Below are 26,951 nucleotides of genomic sequence, written 5' to 3'. Positions count from 1 at the left end.
TCTGAAAATTTGACATTGCTATAACCTTCCTTGCATCAATTTTAATTGAGTAAAATATTAAAAATAATTTAGTGGACAATGTTTGTGCAGCGTGACTTCGATTAGTTATAGGCTTTACCGCTTTCCTACCACTTTATCCTGCGCTCCAAACCACCCGACCTCATCCAACCTGACCTGAACCGCTAACAGCCCAAACTGCTTGACCCAAGATATCGAAATATGTGACATCTGGCACGCCTCACTGCCAAGGCTACTAGATTTGAGGTACTGTAATTGGTTTCATCGAGTCCAACGAGGACAGGCTGCTGAGCAAAGGACCATTTACATTCCACAACAAAATCTTACATTGGTTTCTGTACTCCCTCACTTGGAGTCAAGATCGTACGCTGCTAGTGTTCTAAGAACATCATGCTTTCACTGATCTTTGTAGTGCCAGCCAAAACAATGCTATACTAGTCTTGTCTCTCCAGGATTTGTTGATCCCTCCTTACTCACCTGTCCCATATCTGACAATGCTTAAAGAGATAATGTATGCTTGCAATGCTCAGGATACTACAGCATTATTTTAGCTTCAGGTTGCATACCATATTTTTTGTTGAGCTTTCTAATTGACCAATAAAGAAATATTGGGCTCTCTAGAAGTCCTCTCTTGGTATAGGAACATAACAAATAAGAAGACTAAACTATAAAATCAAAAGAAACTCAAAGAATTTAATGTTATTACTTTTGTTCAGTTGTTATCATAAAATTGACAAGCGGATTCAGCAGTCGCAACAGGTAGCTTTTGTTTGAAATCAAACAGAAAATGCCAGAAATACTTAAGGTTTGGCAGCATCAATAGAAAGAGAAACAGTTAACATTTCTGGCCTCTGGCTTTTCATCACACCCTGATTTAAAACTTTAACTTCCTTTCTATATATCTCCAAAGATGCTGTTGGATGCTACCAGCATTTTTGGTTTTTATTGCAGATTTCTATCCACAGTATTTTTCTCTACAATTTTGTTTAGAAACCTAAGCATTGTCAGATAAAATAATATTCTTTCTATTAGAGATCTGTGACCTGTTATAGATCAAACAACTCACTGATGAGGCTGAGAAACCAACTGTCAATTGAAAGATGAGATTGTTTGGCCGCCAAGTTTTCTTTTCTTTTGCTGGGAAATCTACATTTTGGGGTTGGTGTCACTGACTTCTGCTTCTGGGAGTCACTGCCACGCATGGACCTCAGGTGCCTATGCAGCTAGGAAGAAAATTAGAAGGAATACTGCTCAGAGGGTTGTGAATCTTTTGGAATTTCTAAATCACAGAGCTGTGGGTACTCTATTATTGAGTCTATTCAGACAGTGGTTGGTACATTTTTGTATATAAGGGAATATAGTGTAGGAAGTTGAGGCATATTAGCCTGACTGTACTGAAAGTTTGAATAAATCATGGAAATCCTACTTAACTTCTTGCTTGTTACTTTCTCAGAAAACTGCAATGTGAGTAAAGTGAAACTCATGAATATACTTGCATATCAAAAGGCACTGAACAAGATGTCACATTAAAGGTTACTAAGCAACATAACAGCTCGTGCTGTAGGAATAGCATAATAGGATAGAGAATTGGTTACCTAACAGGAAACAAAGTTAGCATAAATAGGTCACTGTAGGTTTGCAAGACACAAAAATGTAATATCACATGAATCAACCACTCACAATTTATATAAATGTCTTGGATGAAGGAGTCAAATGTATGGTTGCTAACTTTATCTATGACATGAAGTAGGAAAGTAAGTTTTGAACAGGACATAATGGATCTGCTAAGGAATACAAACAGGCTAAGTGAATGGACAAAACTTTGGCAGATGGAGTATAGAATTTTAAAAATGCAGACCTTTCTACTTTGTCAGGAAGAACAGAAAGGCAGCATATTACTTAAATTGAAAAAGGTTGTAAAATCCCGAAGCACAGAGGGAATGGAATATCTTGGGACATAAATCACAAAGTTACTATATTGGAATAATAAGTGATTAGGGAATATAAAAGTAGGAATGTTTGCTACAGTTGTACAGACCATTGGAGGGGCCATATCAGACTACTGTTTAGTTGTGATTTCCTTACTAAAGAAGGGATATAAACATATTAGAAGCAGTTCAGAGAATGCTCACTTAAATCCCATCCCAGGTATTAGTTATCTAATGAAGAAAGGTTAAGACGGGTTGACCCAGTATCCAATGAAGTTTAGAAGAAAAACAGGTGATTGCATTGAGACATAAAATCCTGAAAGCACTTGACAGGATAAATACTGAAAATATGTTCTTTCCTGAAGGAGATACTAGAACTAAGGGTGATAAATAAAAGATCTTCCATTTAAGATGGAGATGAAAATACCTTTTTCTCTCAGTAGATCTTAAATCTTTGGAACTATCTTCCCCAGTGAGCTATTAAAATGGAGTAACTGAGTATTTTTAAGGCAGAGATAGATAGCATCTTAATCAACAAGGGAGCCAAACATTATCAGGCATGGGTGCAAATGTGGACTTTTCAGATACAATCGGGTCAGCCATGATCTTGCTGAATGGTAAAGCAGGCTGAAGGGGTGAGGTGGCCTGCACCTGCTGTAAGTTGGTCTGTTGACAGAAGTTTGAAAACACAATGATCAACTGCAGCTTTCTACACCAAATCAGTTCATTTTTAAGAGTTTGTCTCAAGGCTTATAAACTGGTAGGGTGGACATCACTGTAATAGGTTTGAGCACGGACAGCAGTTTTGAATGAGCCAAAGTTCACGAAGATGAAGTAGTTGATCACGGAGACAACAAAAACAAGAGAAACACGTTGTCTTGATGTGGAGACAATAAGGACTACAGGTGCCGGAAGCCAGAGTCTACAGGCAGGAGGCAAGAAAAGCTCAGCGGGTCAGGCGGCATCCGAGTTGCAGAAAAGCCAACGTTTCAGGCTGAAACCCTTAATTATCTTTCAGAACCGGAGGACATCCCAAAGCTCTTACAGCAATGAACAGTTATTACTAAGAATTTATTATTAGGAAACGTGTCAGGGACTCGGTAGGCAGTCAAAGATCCCACTGCCAAGTAACGCACAGCAAGATCCAATAGCAAACTAGTACACAGTGAAGATCCCTCAACCAAAGGACGCACTGCAAGGAGATAGCAAGAACTGCAGATACTGGAGACAGAGTCAATACGGTGGGGAGCTGGATAAACACAGCAGGTCGGGCAGCAGCAGAGGAGCAGGAAAGTCGACATTTCAGGTCGGGATCCTTCTTCAGAAATGGGGCAATCCCAGTCCTGTTGAAGGGTCCAGCCTCGTAACATCGACTCGCCTGCTCCTCATACGCACAGCAAGATCCCGCAACCGAGATTAGTCAAACAATTTGACACCGACAATGTTATAAATTGTTCTTACTGATGCTAACTGAGAACACAACTAATGCCAGGTCCCCGGATCCCTCACCGCTCCTCTTCCACCAGAGACCCCGACACCTCTCACAGTCCCCACGGCCACAGCAGGCGAGGCCTCGGGGAAAAGCCTCGGCCGGCAGACGGTAAGACAGTGCCCCACTCCCGAGCTTGGCCCGGCCCCGCGGTAATTTCCTTCCCCCTCCCGGGCTCCGGAGCCCCTGGCCGTCCGCTGCCGACCTCTCACCTCGTCCGTGTCCCGGAGCGGGATCTCGATGGACCCGCGCGACAACATCGCGGCCTGCCTGGCTCCAGAGTCTGCTTCCGGGGCAGGGCGCGGGGACCGGAAACCGCTGTGTTGGTGGGTGGAGTAACGGTCGGGCGGGGTTGACATCACGTGAGAGAGTTCTAGTGGGAGGTTGTGCCTTGTAGGTGTGTGAAAGAGAAAACCGTACGTAAGATAAAAATAATTGTTTGCACTCAGTAGAAGTTGAAGTTGACAATTACAGCACCCTGAACTTCCTCTAAACTTCAGTAACGTCACATCTTGGTCTCAGCTCTACTTTCCTGCTTGTGACCTATAAATTTTATAAACAAGATGAGACCATTCAGCCCCTTGAGAATGCTTTCCTTCACTATCAGACCAATGAGTGTAGGAGTTGGGATGTCATGTTATGGTTGTACAGGACGTTGGTGAGGCCACTTTTCAAGTACTGTGTACAATTCTGGTCACCCTGTCGCAGGAAGGATATCATCAAATTGGAGCAGGTGCAGAAAAGATTTACAAGGACACTACTGGGACAGGAGGGTATCACTTATAAAGAGAGGCTGGAACTGGTCTGACCAGAGCATTAGAAATTGAAGGGTGACCTTGTAGAGGTTTATAAAATAATGAGTGGTATAGATCAGGTGACTAGCAAAGGTCTTTACTCTAGAATGGGGGACTTCAAAACTAGAGGGCATAACTGTAAGGTAAAAAGAGAAAGGTTTAAAAGGGTCCTGAGGGGCAACTTCTTCACACATTGGGTGTTATGTGGAGTGAACTGCCGAAGAAAGTGGTAGACGTCGCTGTCTCAGTCTCTCAAATTGGAGGCTCAGGCAGTGTCATTAGCAAAACAGGTAACAGAATGACATTTCATCATCATAGAATCCAAACAGTATGGAAATAGCTCCTTTGGCCCAACAAGTCCATACCAACTCAGAGCATCCCACCCAGACCCATTTCCCTTTAACTGACATTATGGCCAATCCACCTAGCTTGCACATCTTTGGACTGTGGAAGGAAACCCATGCAGACACAGCGAGAATGTGCAAACTCCACACAGACAGTCGCCTGAGCGTGGAATCAAACCCAGGTCACTGGTGCTGTGAGGCAGCAGTGCTGACCATTGAGCCGGCATGCTGCCTATGCTGTGACTGTGATATCCCCGTGTGGCTCCTTGAGTTATATCCATGTCATAACACAGCCTGTGGATCTACTCCAGATTTACTCCAGTTACCTTTGTTACCTTTGGACGACTATTCTGAAGCGCTCCTGGCTACCCTTCACATTCAACCTTCCCTAAACTAGAAGTTATTCAAAGCTCTGCTACGCATGATCTTACTCAGGCCAAATTAAATATATGTATAATGCCTGTACTCAATTACCTTCTGGTGAAACAAGTGAATTTTAAAACTCTTGTCCTTGCTTTCAAGTTCAACTATTGCCTTATCCCTCCTACCTCTCATCATCTTCATCGCTAGAACCTCAAGAAGGATGTGCTCCTCCAATTCAGGCATTTTAAGAATCATTGATTTTAATGGTTCCACTATTCTTGGCCCTATTTTCAGTTTCAATGCACTCAGTTCTAGAATTCCCTTTTTAAACCTCCATGGCTACTAGCTCTCTTTCATTCTTGAAAACACACATACAACCTATGTCTTTGACTATGATTTATGGCCGTTTTCTCCAAAATTGTTCATTGAGATATGGTGTCAAATCTTAACTTATAATGCACCTGTGAAGCACCCAGGAATGTTTTATTATATTGCTGTTACTGTATACTTGACAAATTTTTACTTGATTTGCTTGTGCGTATTTCAATCACCCATAACCTTCAACATAATGTTCTTCTAATCAGTTGGAGCTGTGATAAAAATGACTCATTGTTTTTGGGCCACCAATCCAATTCCTGTAAATATGTGCAAGACTACAGTTAATTGGAATTATTGTTTGTATATGTACTTTGCAGACAGATTCTTGTAAATGTTCAACTCTGGATTTAATTATAACTTTTAAAAATAGCATATTTCATATTTATTGAATATTATAAAGTTAAGCGTTTTACTTGAAGGCTTCAGCACTCCACAAAAACCTGGGACACGTTGCTAGAATTTGGAATATATACATATGGATTGTGGAGATTGTTCTTTATATAACATAACATATTTCACCCTTTGAAATTAGGTATTTTTCCGAAACTTTTGTTCAGTTTCTTTTCCTAAGTTATTTTTAAAGCCAACATTAGAAATATAGTAACAGGAGAAAATCTGTTTATCCTTCAAATCTGTTCTTCCATTCAATGAGATCTCAGCTGGCACGTTCTCACTAATGGTAATATAAAAGAAACCTTCGAAGTCAAGACTGAAATCAACTGGGATGTATCATCGCCCTATCTTTTTCTCCATCTTCATTGCCACATTCTTCACCTTCCTGATGGTGTGGACATCACGTATAGGATGGACAGAAAACATTGCAAACTCAATTGGTTGAAATCTAAGAAAATGACACTGATGTCGCTCATGGAATTTCAGTACATAGAAGACAGCATCATCCTTTGTGTGTAGAAGTGCTTTCTAGTGTCTCTCCTAAATGATAATGGCCCCTCATCCTAGAATCCCTAACCAGTGCAAATAGTTTCCCTGCTAATATTTTGAAGACTTTGATCAGATCAGCCATTAACTTTCTAAATTCTAGAGAAAACAGGCCTAATTTGTATCATCCCTTCTCATAAATTAACCCCTGCAGTCCAAGTATCATTCTTAAATGTTGATTTCCCCAGCAATTTACAAATCTGTCTCAGCTTTGAGTATATTCAATGATTCAGCTTCTACAGCTCTCTGGGATACAGAATTCGTAAGACTAACAAATTTCTTCCTCTTCTCGATCTTTAATGGAGAAGCTATTTAAAATCAGTGTTAGGAAACTGCCCCTCAGCAGCTACAATGTAAGCTGTTATATGTTTCAATAAGATCATCTCTCTCTTCTAAAATTCACGTAGTATGATCCCAACTACTCAACATTTCCCCCATAAGCCAACCTCTTCAACATAGGAACCAATCTAATGAATCCTCTGTGAACTCTCTCCAATTGAAGTATATCCCTCCTTCAATGAAGAGACAAAAACTATATACCAAAATATAAATGTCATTTCAGCAGCACCACGTACAGTTCCAGCACAGATCCCCATTTTATTTTCCACCCACTTGCAAAAAAGGCCCAAAATTCCATTTGCCTCCAAACTTTGTTTTGTGTTTGATGTTCAAGAATGCTCAGAGTCCTCCATCACAACATTCTGTAGTCTCTTTATTTGTGCTTTCTATTTTATCAAAATGGACAACTGTCAAATAGATGAATTTCAGACATTCTGTCCCTGGTGAGTAAGGATGGTACCAGTTGACTTCAACATGAGCTAATGAGATTGGCAGACAAGTGACAGATAGAATTTAATTTAGAATTGAGTTTTTTTTAATGTAAAGTAATAGGGAAGGCAATATAGACTAAATCACACAGGGACAGAGGGTCCTTGGAAATACAGATTCATAGACTTTTGAATACTTGTGAGACAGCAGCTAGCAAACGTTATGGCATCTTAAAATTCACATGTAGAGATAGAACATAGAACAATACAGCACAGAACAGGCCCTTCGGCCCTCAATGTTGCGCCAACCTGTGAACTAATCTAAACCCATTCCCCGATAGTATCCCATCAACATCCATATGCTTTTCTAAGCAAGTACAAAATTAGGGAAGTTAATGCTGAACTTTTATAATGCTCTAGTTAAGCCACAACTAGAATATTAGAATATCACTTAAAAGTGAAACATGTTGCTGAGTTTTAATATCTTACACTCATTGCAATGGACATAAGAGCTTGAAGTATATCCCTCCTTCAACGAAGAGACAAAAACTATATGCTTGAAAGTAGGTCATTTTTAGTAAGTGCAAATAAATCATGAATTCAACTGATTATTTTACATAGGTTGTTAATGTAGCCAGTACTGCACTCAGGATTGTTCAGCAAGAGTTGTCCTATCTGAATCACATCTCACAACATTTGGGTTTTCCAGACAAGGGCTGTTTGAATTCAGTCTGTAATATGCCTTTCTCGGTGATGAAAGGCACATTCTGTTTGAATAAATTAGACAGTCACTGGACACAGCCTATACACTTGCCATCACTTCAGTTAGTTGGCCGCATTTAAAATTCAAGGATTTCTGAAAGGTGAACCTCAGGAATGCGCCAAATCCACCAACAGTTGAGAAAAAAATTGCATAAGAAAGAACTACCAGGAATCCAGTTTCAAGTAATGGCCTGGCTTCCTGAGAACAACAACACATGCAGAAACACACAAATGGCAATTTCAATAAAAGCAGATAATTCATCCATGCTCGTGTTAAGAAAAGCCATGCAGTTCAGCAATTAGGCTCCACAGCTCCTTTAGAATTCACAATAGATGAGGTGCAAGAATTGGCCATCTTTGCGCATGAGGAGAAACCAAAGATAATAATAATTTTCTAAATGTCCTGCCACTACTATGTGTAATGGATTACAGTATGTCCAGTGACAAATATAGACTAACTGACCTAATGCTGTATCAGAGATAATTGGAACTGCAGATGCTGGAGAATCTAAGATAATAAAATGTGAGGCTGGATGAACACAGCAGGCCCAGCAGCATCTCAGGAGCACAAAAGCTGACGTTTCGGGCCTAGACTCTTCATCAGAGAGGGGGATGGGGTGAGGGTTCTGGAATAAATAGGGAGAGAGGGGGAGGCGGACCGAAGATGGAGAGAAAAGAAGATAGGTGGAGAGAGTATAGGTGGGGAGGGGATAGGTCAGTCCAGGGAAGACGGACAGGTCAAAGAGGTGGGATGAGGTTAGTAGGTAGGAGATGGAGGTGTGGCTTGGGGTGGGAGGAAGGGATGGGTGAGAGGAAGAACAGGTTAGGGAGGCAGAGACAGGTTGGACTGGTTTTGGGATGCAGTGGGTGGAGGGGAAGAGCTGGGCTGGTTGTGTGGTGCAGTGGGGGAAGGGGATGAACTGGGCTGGTTTAGGGATGTGGGGGAAGGGGAGATCTTGAAGCTGGTGAAGTCCACATTGATACCATTAGGCTGCAGGGTTCCCAAGCGGAATATGAGTTGCTGTTCCTGCAACCTTCGGGTGGCATCATTGTGGCACTGCCGGAGGCCCATGATGGACATGTCATCTAAAGAATGGGAGGGGGAGTGGAAATGGTTTGCGACTGGGAGGTGCAGTTGTTTGTTGCGAACCAAGCGGAGGTGTTCTGCAAAGCAGTCCCCAAGCCTCCGCTTGGTTTCCCCAATGTAGAGGAAGCCACACCGGGTACAGTGGATGCAGATTACCACATTGGCAGATGTGCAGGTGAACCTCTTGCTTAATGTGGAATGTCATCTTGGGGCCTGGGATAGGGGTGAGGGAGGAGGTGTGGGGGCAGGTGTAGCACTTCCTGCGGTTGCAGGGGAAGGTGCCGGGTGTGGTGGGGTTGGAGGGCAGTGTGGAGCAAACAAGGGAGTCACGGAGAGAGTGGTCTCTCCGGAAAGCAGACAGGGGTGGGGATGGAAAAATGTCTTATGCTTCCTGCTTTCTTTCTCTCTCTTTTCACTTGTCGAGCTATTATATTTGTTGTAATTCCAATCTGCTGGGTCAGTTCCAGAATCCAAGGAATTTTAAATAAAAAGAGAGTGCTTTGTAGAACCACCAGATATTTCCAAAACACTTTACAGCCAATTAACATAGTTTTGAAGTGAGATCATTGATGACATGCAGGAAATGAGGCAGCCATTTATAGACAGCAAACTTACACAAACAGCAGTGTGACAACTACAACTACTTTAATGATGTTGGATAAAAGGAAGATTTTTGGTAGATTGCAACCAATATATTTGTTATGTCTGCAACCATTTCTTTTAAGATGCTGGCCATCGGGTACCAGGCTCTTGTCAGCCTTTAAGGCCATTGGCCAGTCTAGTGGTGTTTCTCTCGTGATACATTCAATTCTTCCTTCTCTTTCTCCTAAGTTTTCGACTATTTATTAATGCAGTGCTTTTTCTACCTTCTACAGTGTGTTCCAACATAAAATATTTTTCATAATCTGTATTTTACATATTTCCCTAGCCTCATTCATGCAATTAATATTTGCACCATAAATGCTATGCTGTGACCATCACCAATAAGAGACAATCTAACCACCACCCTTTGACATTCAATAGTGTTTTCATCTTTGGATCCCCAACTGTCAACATCCTGGTGGTTACCGTTGACCAGAAACAATTGGATTTCCCACATAAACACAGTGGCTACAAAAGCAGGACAGAGGCTAGGAAAATTGCAGCGAGTAACTCACCTCCTGACTCCCCAAAAACACAAGACAGGAGTTTGATGGAATACTCCCTATTTTCCTGGACGGATGCTGCTCCACCAACACTCAAGAAGCTTGGCACCAACCAGGCCAAAGCAGCTCGCTTGATTGGTACCACTTCCACTAGCACTCCCTCCATCACTGATGCTCAGTAGCAACAGTGTACTATCCGCAAGATGCACCACAGAAATTCATCAAAGAATCTCAGACAGCATGTTTCAAACCCATGACCACGTCCATTTAGAAGAACAAGGGGACAGATACATGGGAACATCATCACCTGCAATTTCTCATCAGGGCACTCACCATCCTGATTTGGAAATATATCTCAGTTCTTTCACTGACGCTGGGTCAAAATTGTGGAATTCCATCTGGAACAGCATTGTGGATCAACCCACAGCAGGTGGACTGCAGCGGTTCAATAAGACAGCTCAGCATTGCCTTCTCAAGGGAAAGTAGGAACTGGCAATAAATGCTGGCCAGCCAGCGACACCTACATCCCATGAAAGAATTTTAAAAATCCACTAAAGAACAATATTTACTTTAGTTACTCCCTTTATACATTTTTAAATTTTATACTTTTATATTTCCTTCTAGTTTACTCATACAATCTATGTTCTCCTTCTTTATTACTTATTACTCATACTTTGTTAAATCTAAGAGTTTCACAAATCTCCAGCCTACCACTAATCTTTGCAATAATGCATGCATTTTCATATAATTCATACCATCCTTACTTTCCTCATTAAGCCACAGATGGTTTATCCTGCTCATAGCTTCCTTGTTTCCTCAATGGAAATATATAGTTGATGCAAGTTATAAAGTGCCTTCTTAAGTGTTTGTCACGACATATGCATTGTTTCACCTTTTAATCTATTTTCCACTTTAGCCAACTCTGTCTTCATCCCTTTATATTTATCTTCATTTAAATTAAAGACACTAGACCACGTTTCTCACCATCAAACCAAATGTGAAATTCTAATATGTTATGACCTCTCATCCCTGGAACATCCTTTTCCGTGAGATCATTAATTAATCCTGTGTCATTACAGATTGCCAGAAATAAAATAGCCAATTTCCTGGTTAGTTCCAGTACAGTTCTTAGAAACTGTCCCAAATAGATTTTGTAACATATCGTTAAAATTATCTTTGCCAATTTGATTTGTTCAAACTTTTTGAAGATTAAAGTCATCCACAATTATTGCAATGCTTTTCTTATCTGTCCTCACCATTTTCTTATATAGGGCCAAATTACCGGTTTCTGAGTTATAATTTGTATGTAACTGCTAGGAGAGAGATCGGAGTACCAAGATTGGATTTACAAGATCATCATCCATGTGCTGTCTGACCAATAAAGTTCCAAACCGGACAAAGTGTCAAATTTAAAATTCAAGTATATTCAAAGTCTTTCATCTTCTCTCAACTGTAACCACCTCCAGCCTACAAACCATCTGAAATATCTGCATCAGATGATTAAATGGCAGACTAATTGAAGTGCTTAATATGATTAAAGGAGTTGATGAATGGGGCGAGGAGGGTGTGAACTCAGAGCAATGAAGCACAATTAAATGAGCTAAACCATTCAGGAGTGATCAGGAAGCATTTTCACTCAAAGACTTCGTGGAAATTTGGAACTCTTTGCACCAAATGTTGTTCAGGCTCGGAGTCAATTGATAAATATAAAACAGAAATTGATGACATTTTGTAGTTGTTAAGGGTTATGCATTTAAGGTACAAATCAGCAATAACCTTACTAAATGACAGAGCAGTATTAAGGGGGCCTGAATGGTTTCTTCCTGTTCCCATGGTTTGAAACCATTATTTACTTTGATAGTTTTAACACATGGATTTGCTGAAACAGAAAAGATTGGAGCTGTCATTGTCAGCTGGTTTTGAAGTAAGGTTTGATTCACTCAATACGACACCAGCATTCACCGACAATTGTGTAATCTTCATTTCTAGTGATTTTCTTTCAATATTTGATATATCTTCCAGAGTAGGAAGGTTTGAGTGAAAATTATCAAAATTGTAATGTCCTAAATTTCATTTATCTCAAATCTATTTTAATTTGAATAAATATATTGCCATCATAAGCCTGAAGTTTTTTTTTAACAGAGGAACTGGACATTTATGGCCTGAAATGTATGTAAAAGGTAAAATTCTCTTAATATTTCTCGTTGTGTTTTTGCTTCTGTCAATATAAATACTTAGTGTCAGTAATTTCCCAAACCAGACTCCAGCAATCTTTAAAACCAAGAGGTGAGGAAGGGTCACTGGACCTGAAATGTTAACTCTGATTTTTCTTCACAGATGCTGCCAGACCTGCTGAGCTTTTCCAACAACTTCTGTTTTTGTTCCAGAAATCTTTAGATCTTACAACAGGTACTGTTCACCTATCTGTATTTTGTACACCAGTATATTTGGATCCCAGGTAATCTGAGTATTTTATGATAGTGGCTATATTATTCATTCAAGTACAGAGCATGAAATACTGGAAAGTTGAAGTACAGCATTAGCATTTATAAAAAGACAAGGTTAATGTTGGAGATTGTGGTCCTTTATCAGTGTAATCTTGCACATCCAGGTGGTCGTTCAAGCACACATGTATATTGCTGTTAAGAATACAATGTGTACATAGGTGTATACTGTAGATGTACGGATGTTGTATTTACAGCCCTTTATCAGTAATTTTTTGTGGGTAAGCATTTGTAGTTATGTAACAATTTTAACAATAAAATATTCAAGGCAATTCAGAAAACGAGAGTGTTATGAAACAAAATTTGATACCAAACCACATAAGGCAACATCAGGGCAGCTGACCAATAGCTTAGTAAGACGTAGCTTTTAGGAAGTGTTTAAAGGAAGAGAGAGAGATACAGAGGCAGAACAATCTATTAAGGGAATTCCAGAGCTTAGGATCTTCACAGCTGAGGGTGGGACAATTGATATTAAGGAAGATCAAGAGTCCACATTAGAGAAGTGCAGAGATTTCAGACCATTGTAGGGTTGGAGATTACAGATGCATGAAAAGGTGAAGTCATTTAAGGGATTTGAAAACCAGGATGAATATTTTAAATTTGATGCATGGATTACCGGTAACCACTATAAATCAGTCAGGACAGAGAAAACTGGTGATCTATACTTGATGCAAATTGGGCAGAAGAGTTTTAAATGACCTGAAGTTTACAGAGAGGGCATATGGGAGGCCAGCTCAGGCTGCGTTAAAATAGTTAAGTCTACAAGTAACAAAGACATGGATAAGGAACAAACATACATTGCATGTAAGTATATATACACATCATGGGCGATTTATGCATTGTACCATAGTGTTTGTAGAAGTTTGCCCTATCTGTATCTTAAACAAATTATTTCTGTGAACAGGTAAAACAATTTCTTATTTTGGGAGAATATATTGTGCGTACATTACATTATGCTGAAAGCACAAAAACAGATCATTCTGCCTAATTGGTCTATGTTGATTTTTATGTTTTGTACAAGCTTCTTCCCACCACTCTTCATCTCTCACTTTCACTCTATTTGTCCAGGTGGTAGTGAGTCTCACGAACTCTGTAATGAAGGGTCTAGGCCCGAAACGTCAGCTTTTGTGCTCCTGAGATGCTGCTTGGCCTGCTGTGTTCATCCAGCCTCACATTTTATTGTCATGAATTATCTGTTGGATTTATCAGTGACTGCCTTAGATGTATATATACTCCCTAGTTATTGTCTCCCTCACCAGTCTCACCCAATTAAACTCTTTCATAACCTCAAAGTCCTTCAACAGATCCTGCCAACCTTTTTTTACTAGACAAAATAACTCCAACCTCCTATATCCTCTCAGTTCTGGTGTAATTCTAGCAAATCCTTTTTCAACCTCATCTAGGTTGTTTGTTGTAAATATTTTGTAATAGTCTAACCCAATTTAATATTTGCATTACTGAAATGCCAGTCTTCTGATTCTCTCTAACAACAATAACTCAAACAGCCTACCCATCACATACATCATGAGTGTCAATTCTTGTTCTGTTAAAATGGATTTCAATTGGTTGTTCAGGTTGCAAAGGAATTTGCTTGAGTTTCTTTCTCCTTATTTTGGATTGGGATTTTATCTGTTGCTTTGCCTCTTCCATGAAATTACAATGCTGCAAGGTACAAATTATTTAGTCATGGCGTGGTGGTCATTGTGTGGGACAGGGTCTATGGATCAGTTTTTTTTTCCCTGGCCTGTCAATTTTGAATTTTTGTACATATTCTATTATTTTAAAGACCTCAATCAGATTTCCCCAGATTCTATGTTCTTCTGAAGAAACAAGCCTCAATTCTCTAAATGTATTGTGAAAAATGCGATCCTTTTTGAGTTAGGTATTAATCCAGTATGCTACTTTTGACTCTTTTCCAGGGTTTCAACATATTCCGATTTGTGAGAGTTCCCAAGGTTAGTGAAATATTTTCAATCGTCAGGCTATGTCATTGAATCTAGTCTTTCTCAACCTGGACCATAGAAATGGGGGGAGGTTATTCAATCTCTCTAGCCTGCTCCAATATTTAATCATATAATAGCTGATTTGTACTTTAACTCAATCTACCAACTTTGGTTCTATTGTCCTTTACAATAAAAATCTCAATTTTTTTTTAAAGCTTTGATAGATAGATAGATCTTTGGACTCTGGGGAATCAAGAGATGTTTGTATTGGACATGAAAGTTGAGTTGGAAGACTAGCCATGCTGTTGTGAATAGGGAAGCATGTTCAAGGAGCCAAATATCATTCTCCTGTTCCTGTTGGTATGGCAACTGCTCTGCTCAAGACCGCACGAAATTACGAGTTGCGAACATAGCCCAATACATCATGAAAACCAGCATCCTTGCATCGGCTCTGTCTACAATTCCCACTGCCTTGGGAAAACAACCACCATAATCAAAGATCCCTCTCATCCTGGTTATACTCTCTTCCACCCTCTTCCGTCGGGCAGACAATACAAAAGTTAGAAAACACATACCTACAGATTTAACAACAACTTCTTCCCTGCTATTATCAGTCTTATGAATGAACCTGTCTACAAGAGTTCATCTTTCTATGCCCCTTCTCTGTAACTGTAACACAATATTCTGTATTCTTTCCTATTACTCTGATTTACTTAGGTAAGATCTGATTTGTCTGGTTAGCATGCAAAACAATATTCATTGTATCTTGGTACATTTGACAATAATAAATCAAGTCTCAACCTACCCAATCAAATCTTGTAATCTTGAACACCTCACTTTAGATCATGTGTTAACTTACTTCCTTTAAGGAAAATAAACCCAGTTTATTGAACCTGCCCTTGTAGTTTAAATCTTTCAACCTCACTATTATTCTGGGGAATCAGAGCTGCACTCCTTCCATGGCCCCTACATCCAATTTAAGTTCTATGGTCGTCCTGTGAGGGTTTGTAGGTGTCCCATTTATAATACTGATACATTTCCAGTTAGACTTGTTGTACAGTGTTATAGTTCTGGGCTCACACTGCTGCTACAAAAACTTACAACAGTTTGGAAATGCCATTTGCGTAACTATCCTGCTGTCCTGATTCATTTCTGCAGGTTTTCTGATAATAAAATGACTTCCAAAGTTAAGTCTGATGGCGTGCAATATTCCTCTTACCGTGTCAATCTGCCATCTCTCCAGAGGAGCCAAGCAATTGACAATGAACTCAGAAATACCCAAGTCTTCAATTCTGCCACAAGTTTAGACTCTGGATTGGGAGTTGGAACAGTTTGCTCATCTGTGGATATGAACAAAGACACCAACACAACTGAATGTGTCTCATTAGTGAATACACACAAACCTGGAGAGGATGCAGTTTGTGAAGTCTATGGAGGAAGAGGAATTGATTTCGTCAATAAAGGCTGTGAGTCACTCAGACACCATTAGCTGATTCCATGGGATCAAGTGAAAGTGAAGTTGAAATAGATTATCAGTTATGCTTATATTGAATAGCAGTCAGAGACTTGTAAGGCTCTATGGCCTCCTCATGTGTATTTCTTGTGTTCTTAAGAGCAGTTGACAAAACTGTGGAAATAAAGCATTGAGATCCTAAAAGGTTGTATAAATAGGATCATAGAAAAAAACAAGGCAATGTTAAACTTGTAGCAATCACTGGTTAGCTTTTCAGCTTTTGTCTAACTTTTGGAATACTGGAAAAACATGGCGAGCATGCAGACTAGATTGACTAATGTAATCAAAGAGAGGTAAGACTTCAGTTCCGATAAAAGAAAATTAGTCTTCCTTATTTAGATCAAAGGAGATGAAGACACAATCTAATAAAGAGTTAAAAATTAATCAGAATAAATTAGTTCTGCCAGTTGGTAATTTGATAACTGAGATAGCAACAATTTTAAATCACTAATTAATAGATGCGTGCAAATTAAAGTCCATCAATGCCTCGATTTTAAAATTCTCAACTTGTCTCTCCAAGTGCCCCCATTACTTGTTCCTTACTATCTATGTAACCTCTTCCAGCACTATAACTCTCCAAGATCCCTGTAGTCCTCCAATTCTGGCTTCTGTGCAGCTGATTTTAACGGCTCCTTCACTGGCAGGCACCTCCTCAGTTAGACCATAATATGTAGGAGCAGAAGTAGGGCATTTGATTCATTAAGTCTGCTCTGCCATTCAATGAGATCTTGTCTGATTTGATAATCATCCGTTTTACTTTTCTGCCTTACAACAAATGACATCAGAGAGCACGGGGATGATAGGGAAATAGACGTGCTGTGAGTTAAGACATGGGCAATAAAGCTTTGGATGGAATCAGGTTTTGGAGATCTTCAGATGTGTGTTAGAATAATCAGATCTAGCGATGACAGTCATAAATTAGGGCAGGGGCATTCCAATGTCACGGTTTGAATAATAAGGTTTTTGTAGATAACTTTCTTCAAATCACCAACAAGAATAGACTAATTGGTTCAGAAGCAAAATAGGGTAGTGTATAACCAAAAAAAGCTATTTAGCCCAATCTGACTGTGCCTACCTTTTGTGATCCACTTTCTTCCTCTCCTCTTTTACTTACATCTACAATTGTAAATATCTATTTCTTGATCCCTAATAAACTAGCTTCTTTTTATTGCATTATACCATACATTTCAACTGTCCCTGTGGGAACAAATGCTGCATTCTTGTCACTTTTTAGTTGAAGGAGTTTCCTTTGAATTCTCATTTGGATTTCTTGGTGTCTGTCTTAATTGATGGCCTCTAATTACGCAATTCTCCACAAGGGGAAACATCCTATCTGTATCTAGTCTATCAAAACCTTTTATAATTTAAAGACCTTTTATAGCTTTTGTCATTCAAGAGAGAAAAGACCCAGCCTGTCAATCTTTTTCTGGACCTACCCATTTCTAGTCTCAAGTCTATAATCTTCCCATTAGCTGAAGTGTTGATTCTGTTTCTCTGCATGAGTATTTTGAGCATTTTCAGCATTTTCTTTTTTAAACAAAGATTCATTTCAGTGCTTATTCTTAGTTTCTCCTCAGGTTCTGTGAATCCCTGGCAAAGTAAACATTTAATGCCTGTTCCTATGGAGGTAGTGGTGGGCTCTTTTGAAACATTCCAGTCTTTGATGTGACAATGTTATTATGAGAATGTGAATAGGACTTTATCTTTGTCATGGTCGTTCTATCACCAAACTAGCAGTGGCTCTTTGAAATGTCACAAGACTTTCTGAAATAAGCCATATGGATGTAAATTATATGTTTCAATAGAGCAATTGGCTTTCACTGGTTGAAAAACCACGGAGTGGTAAAATAGTGCAGTGCAGAATTAGGCCATTCAGTGCATAAAATCTAAGCTGGCTCTTGCGAAGCCCAGTATCTCTACAGTTCAATCTCTTGCTCATTCCCCATTTCTTTCTATCAAGTAGTTATCTAATTTCCTGTTGAAAGTAACAATCAATTAAAAATAGAAAATAAAATGATGTTGCAGTTTGGGAACCTCCATTGTTGCTTCATTACATAAAGTGTAAGTTTGAACAGCAACTAATTGAGAAACAAATTTGTTCATAATTGAACTTTGAATACACCGCTGTAATAAATGTAATGCTACTCACTGACTTGGTTGGCAGGATATGAGTTTGTATTTTGAATTCCTCACGAAGTAAATGTCGTAGGTCATTGGGCCATCAACCCTAGATTTCCTGGATAATAAAATGTGAGGCTGGATGAACACAGCAGGCCCAACAGCATCTCAGGAGCACAAAAGCTGACGTTTCGGGCCTAGACCCTTCATCAGAGAGGGGGATGGGGTGAGGGTTCTGGAATAAATAGGGAGAGAGGGGGAGGCGGACTGAAGATGGAGAGAAAAGAAGATAGGTGGAGAGAGTATAGGTAGGGAGGGGATAGGTCAGTCCAGGGAAGACGGACAGGTCAAGGAGGTGGGATGAGGTTAGTAGGTAGGAGATGGAGGTGCGGCTTGGGGTGGGAGGAAGGGATGGGTGAGAGGAAGAACAGGTTAGGGAGGCAGAGACAGGTTGGACTGGTTTTGGGATGCAGTGGGTGGAGGGGAAGAGCTGGGCTGGTTGTGTGGTGCAGTGGGGGGAGGGGACGAACTGGGCTGGTTTAGGGATGTGGTGGGGGAAGGGGAGATTTTGAAGCTGGTGAAGTCCACATTGATACCATTAGGCTGCAGGGTTCCCAAGCGGAATATGAGTTGCTGTTCCTGCAACCTTCGGGTGGCATCATTGTGGCACTGCAGGAGGCCCATGATGGACATGTCATCTAAAGAATGGGAGGGGGAGTGGAAATGGTTTGCGACTGGGAGGTGCAGTTGTTTGTTGCGAACCGAGCGGAGGTGTTCTGCAAAGCGGTCCCCAAGCCTCCGCTTGGTTTCCCCAATGTAGAGGAAGCCACACTGGGTACAGTGGATGCAGTATACCACATTGGCAGATGTGCAGGTGAACCTCTGCTTAATGTGGAATGTCATCTAGGGGCCTGGGATAGGGGTGAGGGAGGTGGTGTGGGGGCAAGTGTAGCATTTCCTGCGGTTGCAGGGGAAGGTGCGGGGTGTGGTGGGATTGGAGGGCAGTTTGGAGCGAACAAGGGAGTCACGGAGAGAGTGGTCTCTCCGGAAAGCAGACAGGGGTGGGGATGGAAAAATGTCTTGGGTGGTGGCATCGGATTGTAGATGGCGGAATTGTCGGAGGATGATGCGTTGTATCCGGAGGTTGGCGGGGTGGTGTGTGAGAACGAGGTTGCAGGAAGAGGAACTCATATTCTGCTTGGGAACCCTGCAGCCTAATGGTATCAATGTGGACTTCACCAGCTTCAAAATCTCCCCTTCCCCCACCGCATCCCTAAACCAGCCCAGTTCGTCCCCTCCCCCCACTGCACCACACAACCAGCCCAGCTCTTCCCCTCCACCCACTGCATCCCAAAACCAGTCCAACCTGTCTCTGCCTCCCTAACCTGTTCTTCCTCTCACCCATCCCTTCCTCCCACCCCAAGCCGCACCTCCATCTCCTACCGACTAACCTCATCCCACCTCCTTGACCTGTCCATCTTCCCTGGACTGACCTAACCCCTCCCTACCTCCCCACCTATACTCTCTCCACCTATCTTCTTTTCTCTCCATCTTCGGTCCGCCTCCCCCTCTCTCCCTATTTATTCCAGAACCCTCACCCCATCCCCGTCTCTGATGAAGGGTCTAGGCCCGAAACGTCAGCTTTTGTGCTCCTGAGATGCTGTTGGGCCTGCTGTGTTCATCCAGCCTCACAGTTTATTATCTTGGATTCTCCAGCATCTGCAGTTCCCATTATCACTCACCAACCCTAGATTTCCTCTTGTGATTAGATGGTTGGAGCAGTAATGGAATATTATGAACTGGGAGTGAGACATTTGGCATTGTGGATGGAGTCAGGGCAGTTAACAGTCAACTGCATTGGTGTATATGGGATTAGAGTTACATATAGACCTAAACTGATTAAGAATGGCAGATTAAATTCTCTAAAGGGACAGTTATGCACCAGTTGTATTTTTTATAGCAATCCAAAGTCTTAAGTGCTCACTTTTACCAAAGCAAGATTTTAATTCCCAACCACGGGGGATTTGAATTCATATTCTGTTTTTGTTCATTAGTAGTTTTTCTTCATCTGTCTTTGTATTTTTAATGCAATAATATAGCCACAACACCTCCAGTCCCCGAGCTCCCACAACGGTATGATTTTGAACAGCATTACTGGGCATTGAGATGCAGCTTCCTTTAATGTTTCACAGGCAGTACGTTCATCAAATCAGACATCTTGTTTATTTTTTAAACTTGTGATAAACTTCCAACAGGCAACGTTGAAACTCTACCTTCAGAAAAAGAAGCAGAAAGTGAAGAAGAGGCAAATATTTGCTCTGAAGAGGATGTGCTGAACTTTACCTTCAGAGTTTGTGACAAAGAAGGCACAGGTACATGATCTATAAGTATTAAAATCTCCTTTTTGATGCAGTTGTATTAAATGTTTGTCATGTTCTTTCTCCCCTCCATCTGTCTCCCTATGACTGGTTCTGTTTTACTTTTCTGTCTTCTTCATATCTTCTTTACTACCAGGCTTCCTCCGCTTACTTATCAAGACTTCTTGGCATTTTAAGAAAAAAACCTATAATCTGAGAATTGAACCAATATTCTTAGAATGTAATATCTTAACTATTCAAGCAATAGACGCAGAAATAGGCGATATATCCCTTGACCCGGCTGTGTCATTCAGTACATTCACGGCCAATCTTCTCTGTCAGATCCGTTTTTCCAGCCTATTCCAAAATCATTTGATTCTCTTGGTGCCCAAAATCCTATTTCTCTCTGACGTGACAATGTTCATCAGCACAGCATAGAGAATTCCAAAGATTTGCAGCCTTCTAAGTGAAGAAATTCAGATCCATAGAATATTATAGCACAAAAAGAGGCCCTTCAACTCATTAGTTTTTGCACCTGTCATTAAACAACTACATACTTCATTCAACAACTTCATACTAAATCCCGTTTTCTAGTTCTTGGCCTCTAACTTTGTATGCTGTAGCATTTTAAGTGTCCATCCTAAATTCTTCTTAAGTATTGTGAGGATTCCTGCCTCTATCACCCTTTCAGACAGTAGGTTTCAAATAGCTTCTGGGGTGAAAAAAACATTTCCTCAAATCTCCTCTAAATCTCTTGCCCCTTAGCTTAAGTCTATCCCCTTGATTACTAACCACTCTATTAAGGGGTAAAAGTGTCCTCATAGCTATTAAATTGGACTAACTCATTAATAGGCTAACAAACTGACTGCCTATCTTCTTGCTTTCTGTGCTGAGTAAAATGGACTCCTCTTATATTAAAGCATCACATGTTGTGATGTCATCCAGTTGTCTTGAAGGTACAGTGCCTTTTTGAGATCTATGAAATAATACAACAACCTCACAGAGTGGTGGAGACGGATTCAAGTGTGGCATTCAAAAAGAAATTGGATAATTATATGAGGAGACCGAGAATAGGTGCATGGAATAGGCTGAGTTGTTCTTCCAGACAGCCATCTTGGAAATTATGATTTTTAAGCCCATTATTGGATTTAGTTGGCTTGATAAGTTCCTCTAGTGGGGCGACCCTAACTAGGGGGCATCATATTAGAACATAGAACATAGAACAGTACAGCACAGAACAGGCCCTTCAGCCCACAATGTTGTGCCGACCATTGATCCTCATGTATGCACCCTCAAATTTCTGTGACCATATGCATGTCCAGCAGTCTCTTAAATGACCCCAATGACCTTGCTTCCACAACTGCTGCTGGCAACGCATTCCATGCTCTCACAACTCTCTGTGTAAAGAACCCGCCTCTGACATCCGCTCTATACTTTCCACCAACCAGCTTAAAACTATGACCCCTCGTGTTAGCCATTGCTGCCCTGGGAAATAGTCTCTGGCTATCAACTCTATCTATGCCTCTCATTATCTTGTATACCTCAATTAGATCCCCTCTCCTCGTCCTTTTCCCCAATGAAAAGAGACCGAGCTCAGTCAACCTCTCTTCATAAGATAAGCCCTCCAGTCCAGGCAGCATCCTGGTAAACCTCCTCTGAACCCTCTCCAAACCATCCACATCTTTCCTATAATACGGCGACCAGAACTGGACGCAGTATTCCAAGTGCGGTCTAACCAAAGTTTTATAGAGCTGCAACAAGATCTCACGACTCTTAAACTCAATCCCCCTGTTAATGAAAGCCAAAACACCATATGCTTTCTTAACAACCCTGTCCACTTGGGTGTCTATTTTAAGGGATCTATGTATCTGCACACCAAGATCCCTCTGTTCCTCCACACTGCCAAGAATCCTATCCTTAATCCTGTACTCAGCTTTCAAATTCGACCTTCCAAAATGCATCACCTTGCATTTATCCAGGTTGAACTCCATCTGCCACCTCTCAGCCCATCTCTGCATCCTGTCAATGTCCCGCTGCAGCTGCCAACAGTCCTCTATACTGTCAATGACACCTCCAACCCTTTGTGTCATCTGCAAACTTGCTGACCCATCCTTCAATCCCCTCATCCAAGTCATTAATAAAAATTACAAACAGTAGAGGCCCAAGGACAGAGCCCTGTGGAACCCCACTCACCACTGACTTCCAAGCAGAATATTTTCCTTCTACTACCACTCGCTGTCTTCTGTTGGCCAGCCAATTCTGTATCCAAGCAGCTAAGTTCCCCTCCTTCTGACCTTCTGAATGAGCCTACCATTCCTCCTGACCTTCTGAATGAGCCTACCACCATGGGGAACCTTATCAAATGCCTTACTGAAGTCCATATACACCACATCCACAGCTCGACCCTCATCAACTTTTCTAGTCACATCCTCAAAAAACTCGATAAGGTTTGTGAGGCATGACCTACCCCTCACAAAGCCGTGTTGACTGTATTTGATCAAGCCATGCTCTTCCAGATGGTCATAAATCCTATCCCTCAGAATCCTTTCTAACACCTTGCAGACGACAGACGTGAGGCTTACTGGTCTGTAATTGCCGGGGATTTCCCTATTTCCTTTCTTGAAGAGAGGAATTACATTTGCCTCTCTCCAGTCCTCAGGTACGACTCCAGTGGAGAGCGAAGATGCAAAGATCTTCGCAAGTGGCGAAGCAATTTCATTTCTCGCTTCCCAAAGCAGCCGAGGACAAATCTGGTCCGGGCCTGGCGACTTGTCAATCTTAATGTTGGACAAAATTTTCAGCACATCAGCTTCCTCTATCTCTATCCATTCCAGCATGCACACCTGCCTTGTTTCCACATTCTTTGGTCAATGGGGATATTGTTCTTCCCTGTTACTAATGTCTAGACCTGTTAGAATTTTATACATTTCCATGAGATCCACCCTCATTTTCCAAAACTACAGTGAATACTCTGCTAATCAATCCAACGTTACTTCATATGTCAGTCCAACATGGTATCAGTCTGGAAAGCATTGCCTCGATGATCAGAACATCCGTCTTCAGATAAAGGAGACCAAAACTGCACATAATACCCCAGATACAGTCTCACAATGGCCCTGTACAAATACAGCAAGATCTCCCTGAATCCTCTCCCTGTGAAGGCCAGCATACCAGTTGCCTTCTTCAACCCCTGCTGCACCTGCACCCACTGTGTAAATACTAACACACTCACTGGGGACTCTCTATAAATACTGACTCATTACCCCACAAATCCCTTATAATTACGAACACACTCCCAAAAGGCACAAAACCCTGACACTGTCCTTGAGCACACCTGAAAATTACGGTCAGTCACTGGAGACTCACTGTGGTCTCTCTGTGAAAATCCGTTACACGGACACACTACCCCCAGACACATGTAAACGTGGGGACCATCTTATGTAAATGACACACCGTCAACAGCATTCTGTTAAATACATCCTGAGTGTGTCCTGGCAAATACTAATAATTTCCTTGGGAGATGGTTCTAACAACGGACACTTCTTGGTGATTCCTTGTAAACCTGACCACATTACATTGGAACATGTTTTTGAATACTGACACATGCACAAAGATCCCCTGTAAATACTGACAGTCCCACTGAACTCGAGTAAACATCATCAGACTCACCCTGGACCGGCTGTAAATGCTGACAGACTTCCCCAGAGACCCACGTAGATAGTGCTCTATTCCCTCTGGAACACCCAGTAATTATTGACACATTCTCTTTGAATTCTCTACAGATACTGTTATACTGCCCAGAGACCCCTCAAAATTCTAACACATCGTGCATTAATTCCCTACCAACATTACTCACTCCCCAGACCCTCTCGTAAATACTGGAACACTCCCAGTCAGGTTCCCAGGAACTGTTAATGCACTCCCAATGGATTTGTTGTAAACATTGATGCAGTCGCCAGGGATTGTCTGTAAAAGTCTGTCACACTTCTCAGGAATGCCCTTTAAGTATTGATGTCCACACCAGAAACACCCAGTAAAATGTTGAAAATCCTCCCCTGGGACACGCTGTAAATACAGATGCATCCCCTCTGGAGACCCAATAAATATTAACACACTCATCTTGGATTCCCTGTGGATACTGCTTTTAGAGATACACAGCCACGTAGCTCAGAATCAGATCCTTCAGTCCAACCAGATTCTTAAAATTAAAACCAGTCTTCGGTCGTGAAGCGCCTCTTTATGCACATGGCAATATGGAACCAAGGCATGAGGTAATTGGTTTACAAGCTCGAGGATTGAAATGTTCTTATGAGTATATTTCTGGATAACTCATGTGTGCTCCTTGTTGTAATTTGCCATTCATATCTATAACTCCTGAATAGTACTTCCAAGTGGATGAGGCACTTTCTATAAATAGGTTTTACTGTTTTTTGAGCTATAGTAGGATATTTTGTGAAAGCAGGACTTTTCATCTTGTTCAACAGGAAAGGTTTCCACATCAGTGATCATTCGTTATCTGCAGGAAATGACGGGACAAAGCTACAAGTTTGGCGGACTACATATATTGTACAACATGCTTGATCCAGACAAAAGGGATGTTGCTGTTGACTGTGAACAATTCCATTCCACAATGAAAAGATGGATTGCAACTTGCTGTCAGAAAGGGTAACCTGGAAAAAAATTCTTTATTGTTTAAAGTAGAAACCATTGGTGGTGTAGTAGGTTAATGGAGTTATCGCTGATTCATGAATTTGTAGATTCAAAACCAATTCTGCAGGCATAAATCCATCATCCAGGCTGCCAATGCAGTACGGAAGGAGCAATATAGTATTGGAGCCTCCATCTTGCGAATGAAACAGTACAATGACTCTGATCTGATTTTTCAGACGAACATAAAAGATCCATAAGCATTATTTTGAAGAAGAGTAAGGCAGTTCTCTTCAATGTCCTGGCCAATATTTACCCCCCAAGAAACAGAATTTAAAATGCGGATCATCTAGCCACAAGCATTTTTATGTTTGCCAGAGCTTTCTGTGTGAAAATTCTCTGCTATATTTCCTATATAGGAACCATAGTGTTATTATGGCATAGAGGAGGCTATTCAACCATTTGAGTCCACAGTAGTTACCTGTCAAGCAATTCAGACAGCCCCTTCCCTTGTTGTAGTCCCGTAACTTTGCCAATTTATTTCCATCAAGTCCCCAGAAAGTTTCATTTTGAAATTATTGATTAGATTTGTTTCCCTGACTCTCATAGTTAGCAGTTCCAGGCCATGACTGTGCTGTGTAATAAAAGTTCTCGCTAGCATCACCCCTGTATCTGCTGTGCAAAATCTTCAATCTGACAATCTGTAGTCACAGCAGAAACTACACGCAGAAGCACTCCATTGGCTGGGTTATGCTTCTGGATACCAAGAGATTGCAAAAGGACCTAAGTAAACGCAGGTATTTTTGTGATTTCAAGCACAGAGCTTTGTGCTTCTGCAATCGGGGCCTTCTACATTAATTGATCGCTTCACGATTGGTAACTCAGCCTTGAACTGGCCCCCCACACTTTAGAATTTCCTCCATGAACCACTTCTCGATCTCTTGCCCATTAACATGCTCCTTGAAAATACCTTTTTGAGGTTGAACTTTTGATTATTTGCCTGCTATTTACTAATGTGGCTTGATCTCAAATTATGTCTGGTAATTTCTTCTGTGAAGCCCTTTGTGACATTTAATTATATTAAAGCTGCAAGTTGTTGTGGTTAACCTGTTTAAAATTAATGCATTAACTATTTCATGAGCCAAGCAGGAAGAGTGTCATGTGGATGGATTACACATGTGTCCACCATGAATACCACTTATAATGTTGAGGCCTAGTTACATAGAAAAGCACTGAAACAAGCCATTCAATCCAGTTAGTTTATGGTGGTGATTGTTCTTTGTAATAAGCTAGACAAATGGATTCCCAGCATTTATTGCAAAAGGACTGGATTATAAAAGTAAAGAAGTTTTGTTACAATTATATAAAGCATTGGTGGGATCAGACCTGGAATATTATGTTCAGTTTAGCTCTCCTTACTTGAAGAAGGATGTGGCAGCACTAGAGGTAGTTCAGAGGAGGTTCACTAGTTTTATTCCAGGGATGAAAGGGCTATTGTTCGAGGAACGTTTAAATAGCTTGAGCTTGTACTTGCTCGAGTTCAAAAGAATGGGGGTGGGGGATTTAATTGAGGTATATAAAATGTAAAATGGGATTGATAAGGTGGGTGTGAATAGATCTTTCTTCTTGTGGGACAGTTTCAAACAAGCGATCGTAGACAGAGGAGTTTGGTTCAAAACTGCAATGAGGAGAAATTAATTTGTGGATCTCTGGAACTCATTGCCCCAGAGTGTAGTAGAGGAAGAATAAATCATCAGATTCAAGAAAGATATGTACAAGGTAATGAGAGGCATGGATAGAGTCGATAGCCAGAGACTTTTCCCCAGGGCAGGATTGACTGCCACGAGGGGTCATA

The 26,951-nt window shown here is 41.0% G+C and overlaps 2 protein-coding genes across 2 annotated transcripts in view; one reads left to right on the top strand and one right to left on the bottom strand.

Annotated features, from left to right (window-relative positions):
* The window catches only part of ctr9 (CTR9 homolog, Paf1/RNA polymerase II complex component), a 62,485-nt gene extending 58,728 nt beyond the window's left edge, over positions 1 to 3,757 (bottom strand). The window contains exon 1 of the mRNA XM_048545547.2: positions 3,648 to 3,757. Within this exon, the coding sequence (XP_048401504.1) occupies positions 3,648 to 3,695 (48 nt within the window). The 5' untranslated portion in view covers positions 3,696 to 3,757. The remainder of the gene's footprint in view (positions 1 to 3,647) is intronic.
* Positions 3,758 to 12,388: 8,631 nt separating this feature from the next.
* LOC125459503 (inositol 1,4,5-triphosphate receptor associated 2-like) overlaps positions 12,389 to 26,951 on the top strand; it is a 44,212-nt gene continuing 29,649 nt past the window's right edge. Inside the window, exons 1-5 of the mRNA XM_059651843.1 lie at positions 12,389 to 12,423; positions 14,438 to 14,473; positions 15,620 to 15,927; positions 20,348 to 20,464; positions 24,934 to 25,114. Coding sequence (XP_059507826.1) covers positions 15,636 to 15,927; positions 20,348 to 20,464; positions 24,934 to 25,114 — 590 coding nt within the window. The 5' untranslated portion in view covers positions 12,389 to 12,423; positions 14,438 to 14,473; positions 15,620 to 15,635. The remainder of the gene's footprint in view (positions 12,424 to 14,437; positions 14,474 to 15,619; positions 15,928 to 20,347; positions 20,465 to 24,933; positions 25,115 to 26,951) is intronic.

The sequence above is a fragment of the Stegostoma tigrinum genome, chromosome 17 (genome assembly GCF_030684315.1).
Source record: "Stegostoma tigrinum isolate sSteTig4 chromosome 17, sSteTig4.hap1, whole genome shotgun sequence".
In the NCBI taxonomy this organism is placed as follows: domain Eukaryota; kingdom Metazoa; phylum Chordata; class Chondrichthyes; order Orectolobiformes; family Stegostomatidae; genus Stegostoma; species Stegostoma tigrinum.
This window is presented reverse-complemented; position numbering and strand designations above follow the sequence as displayed.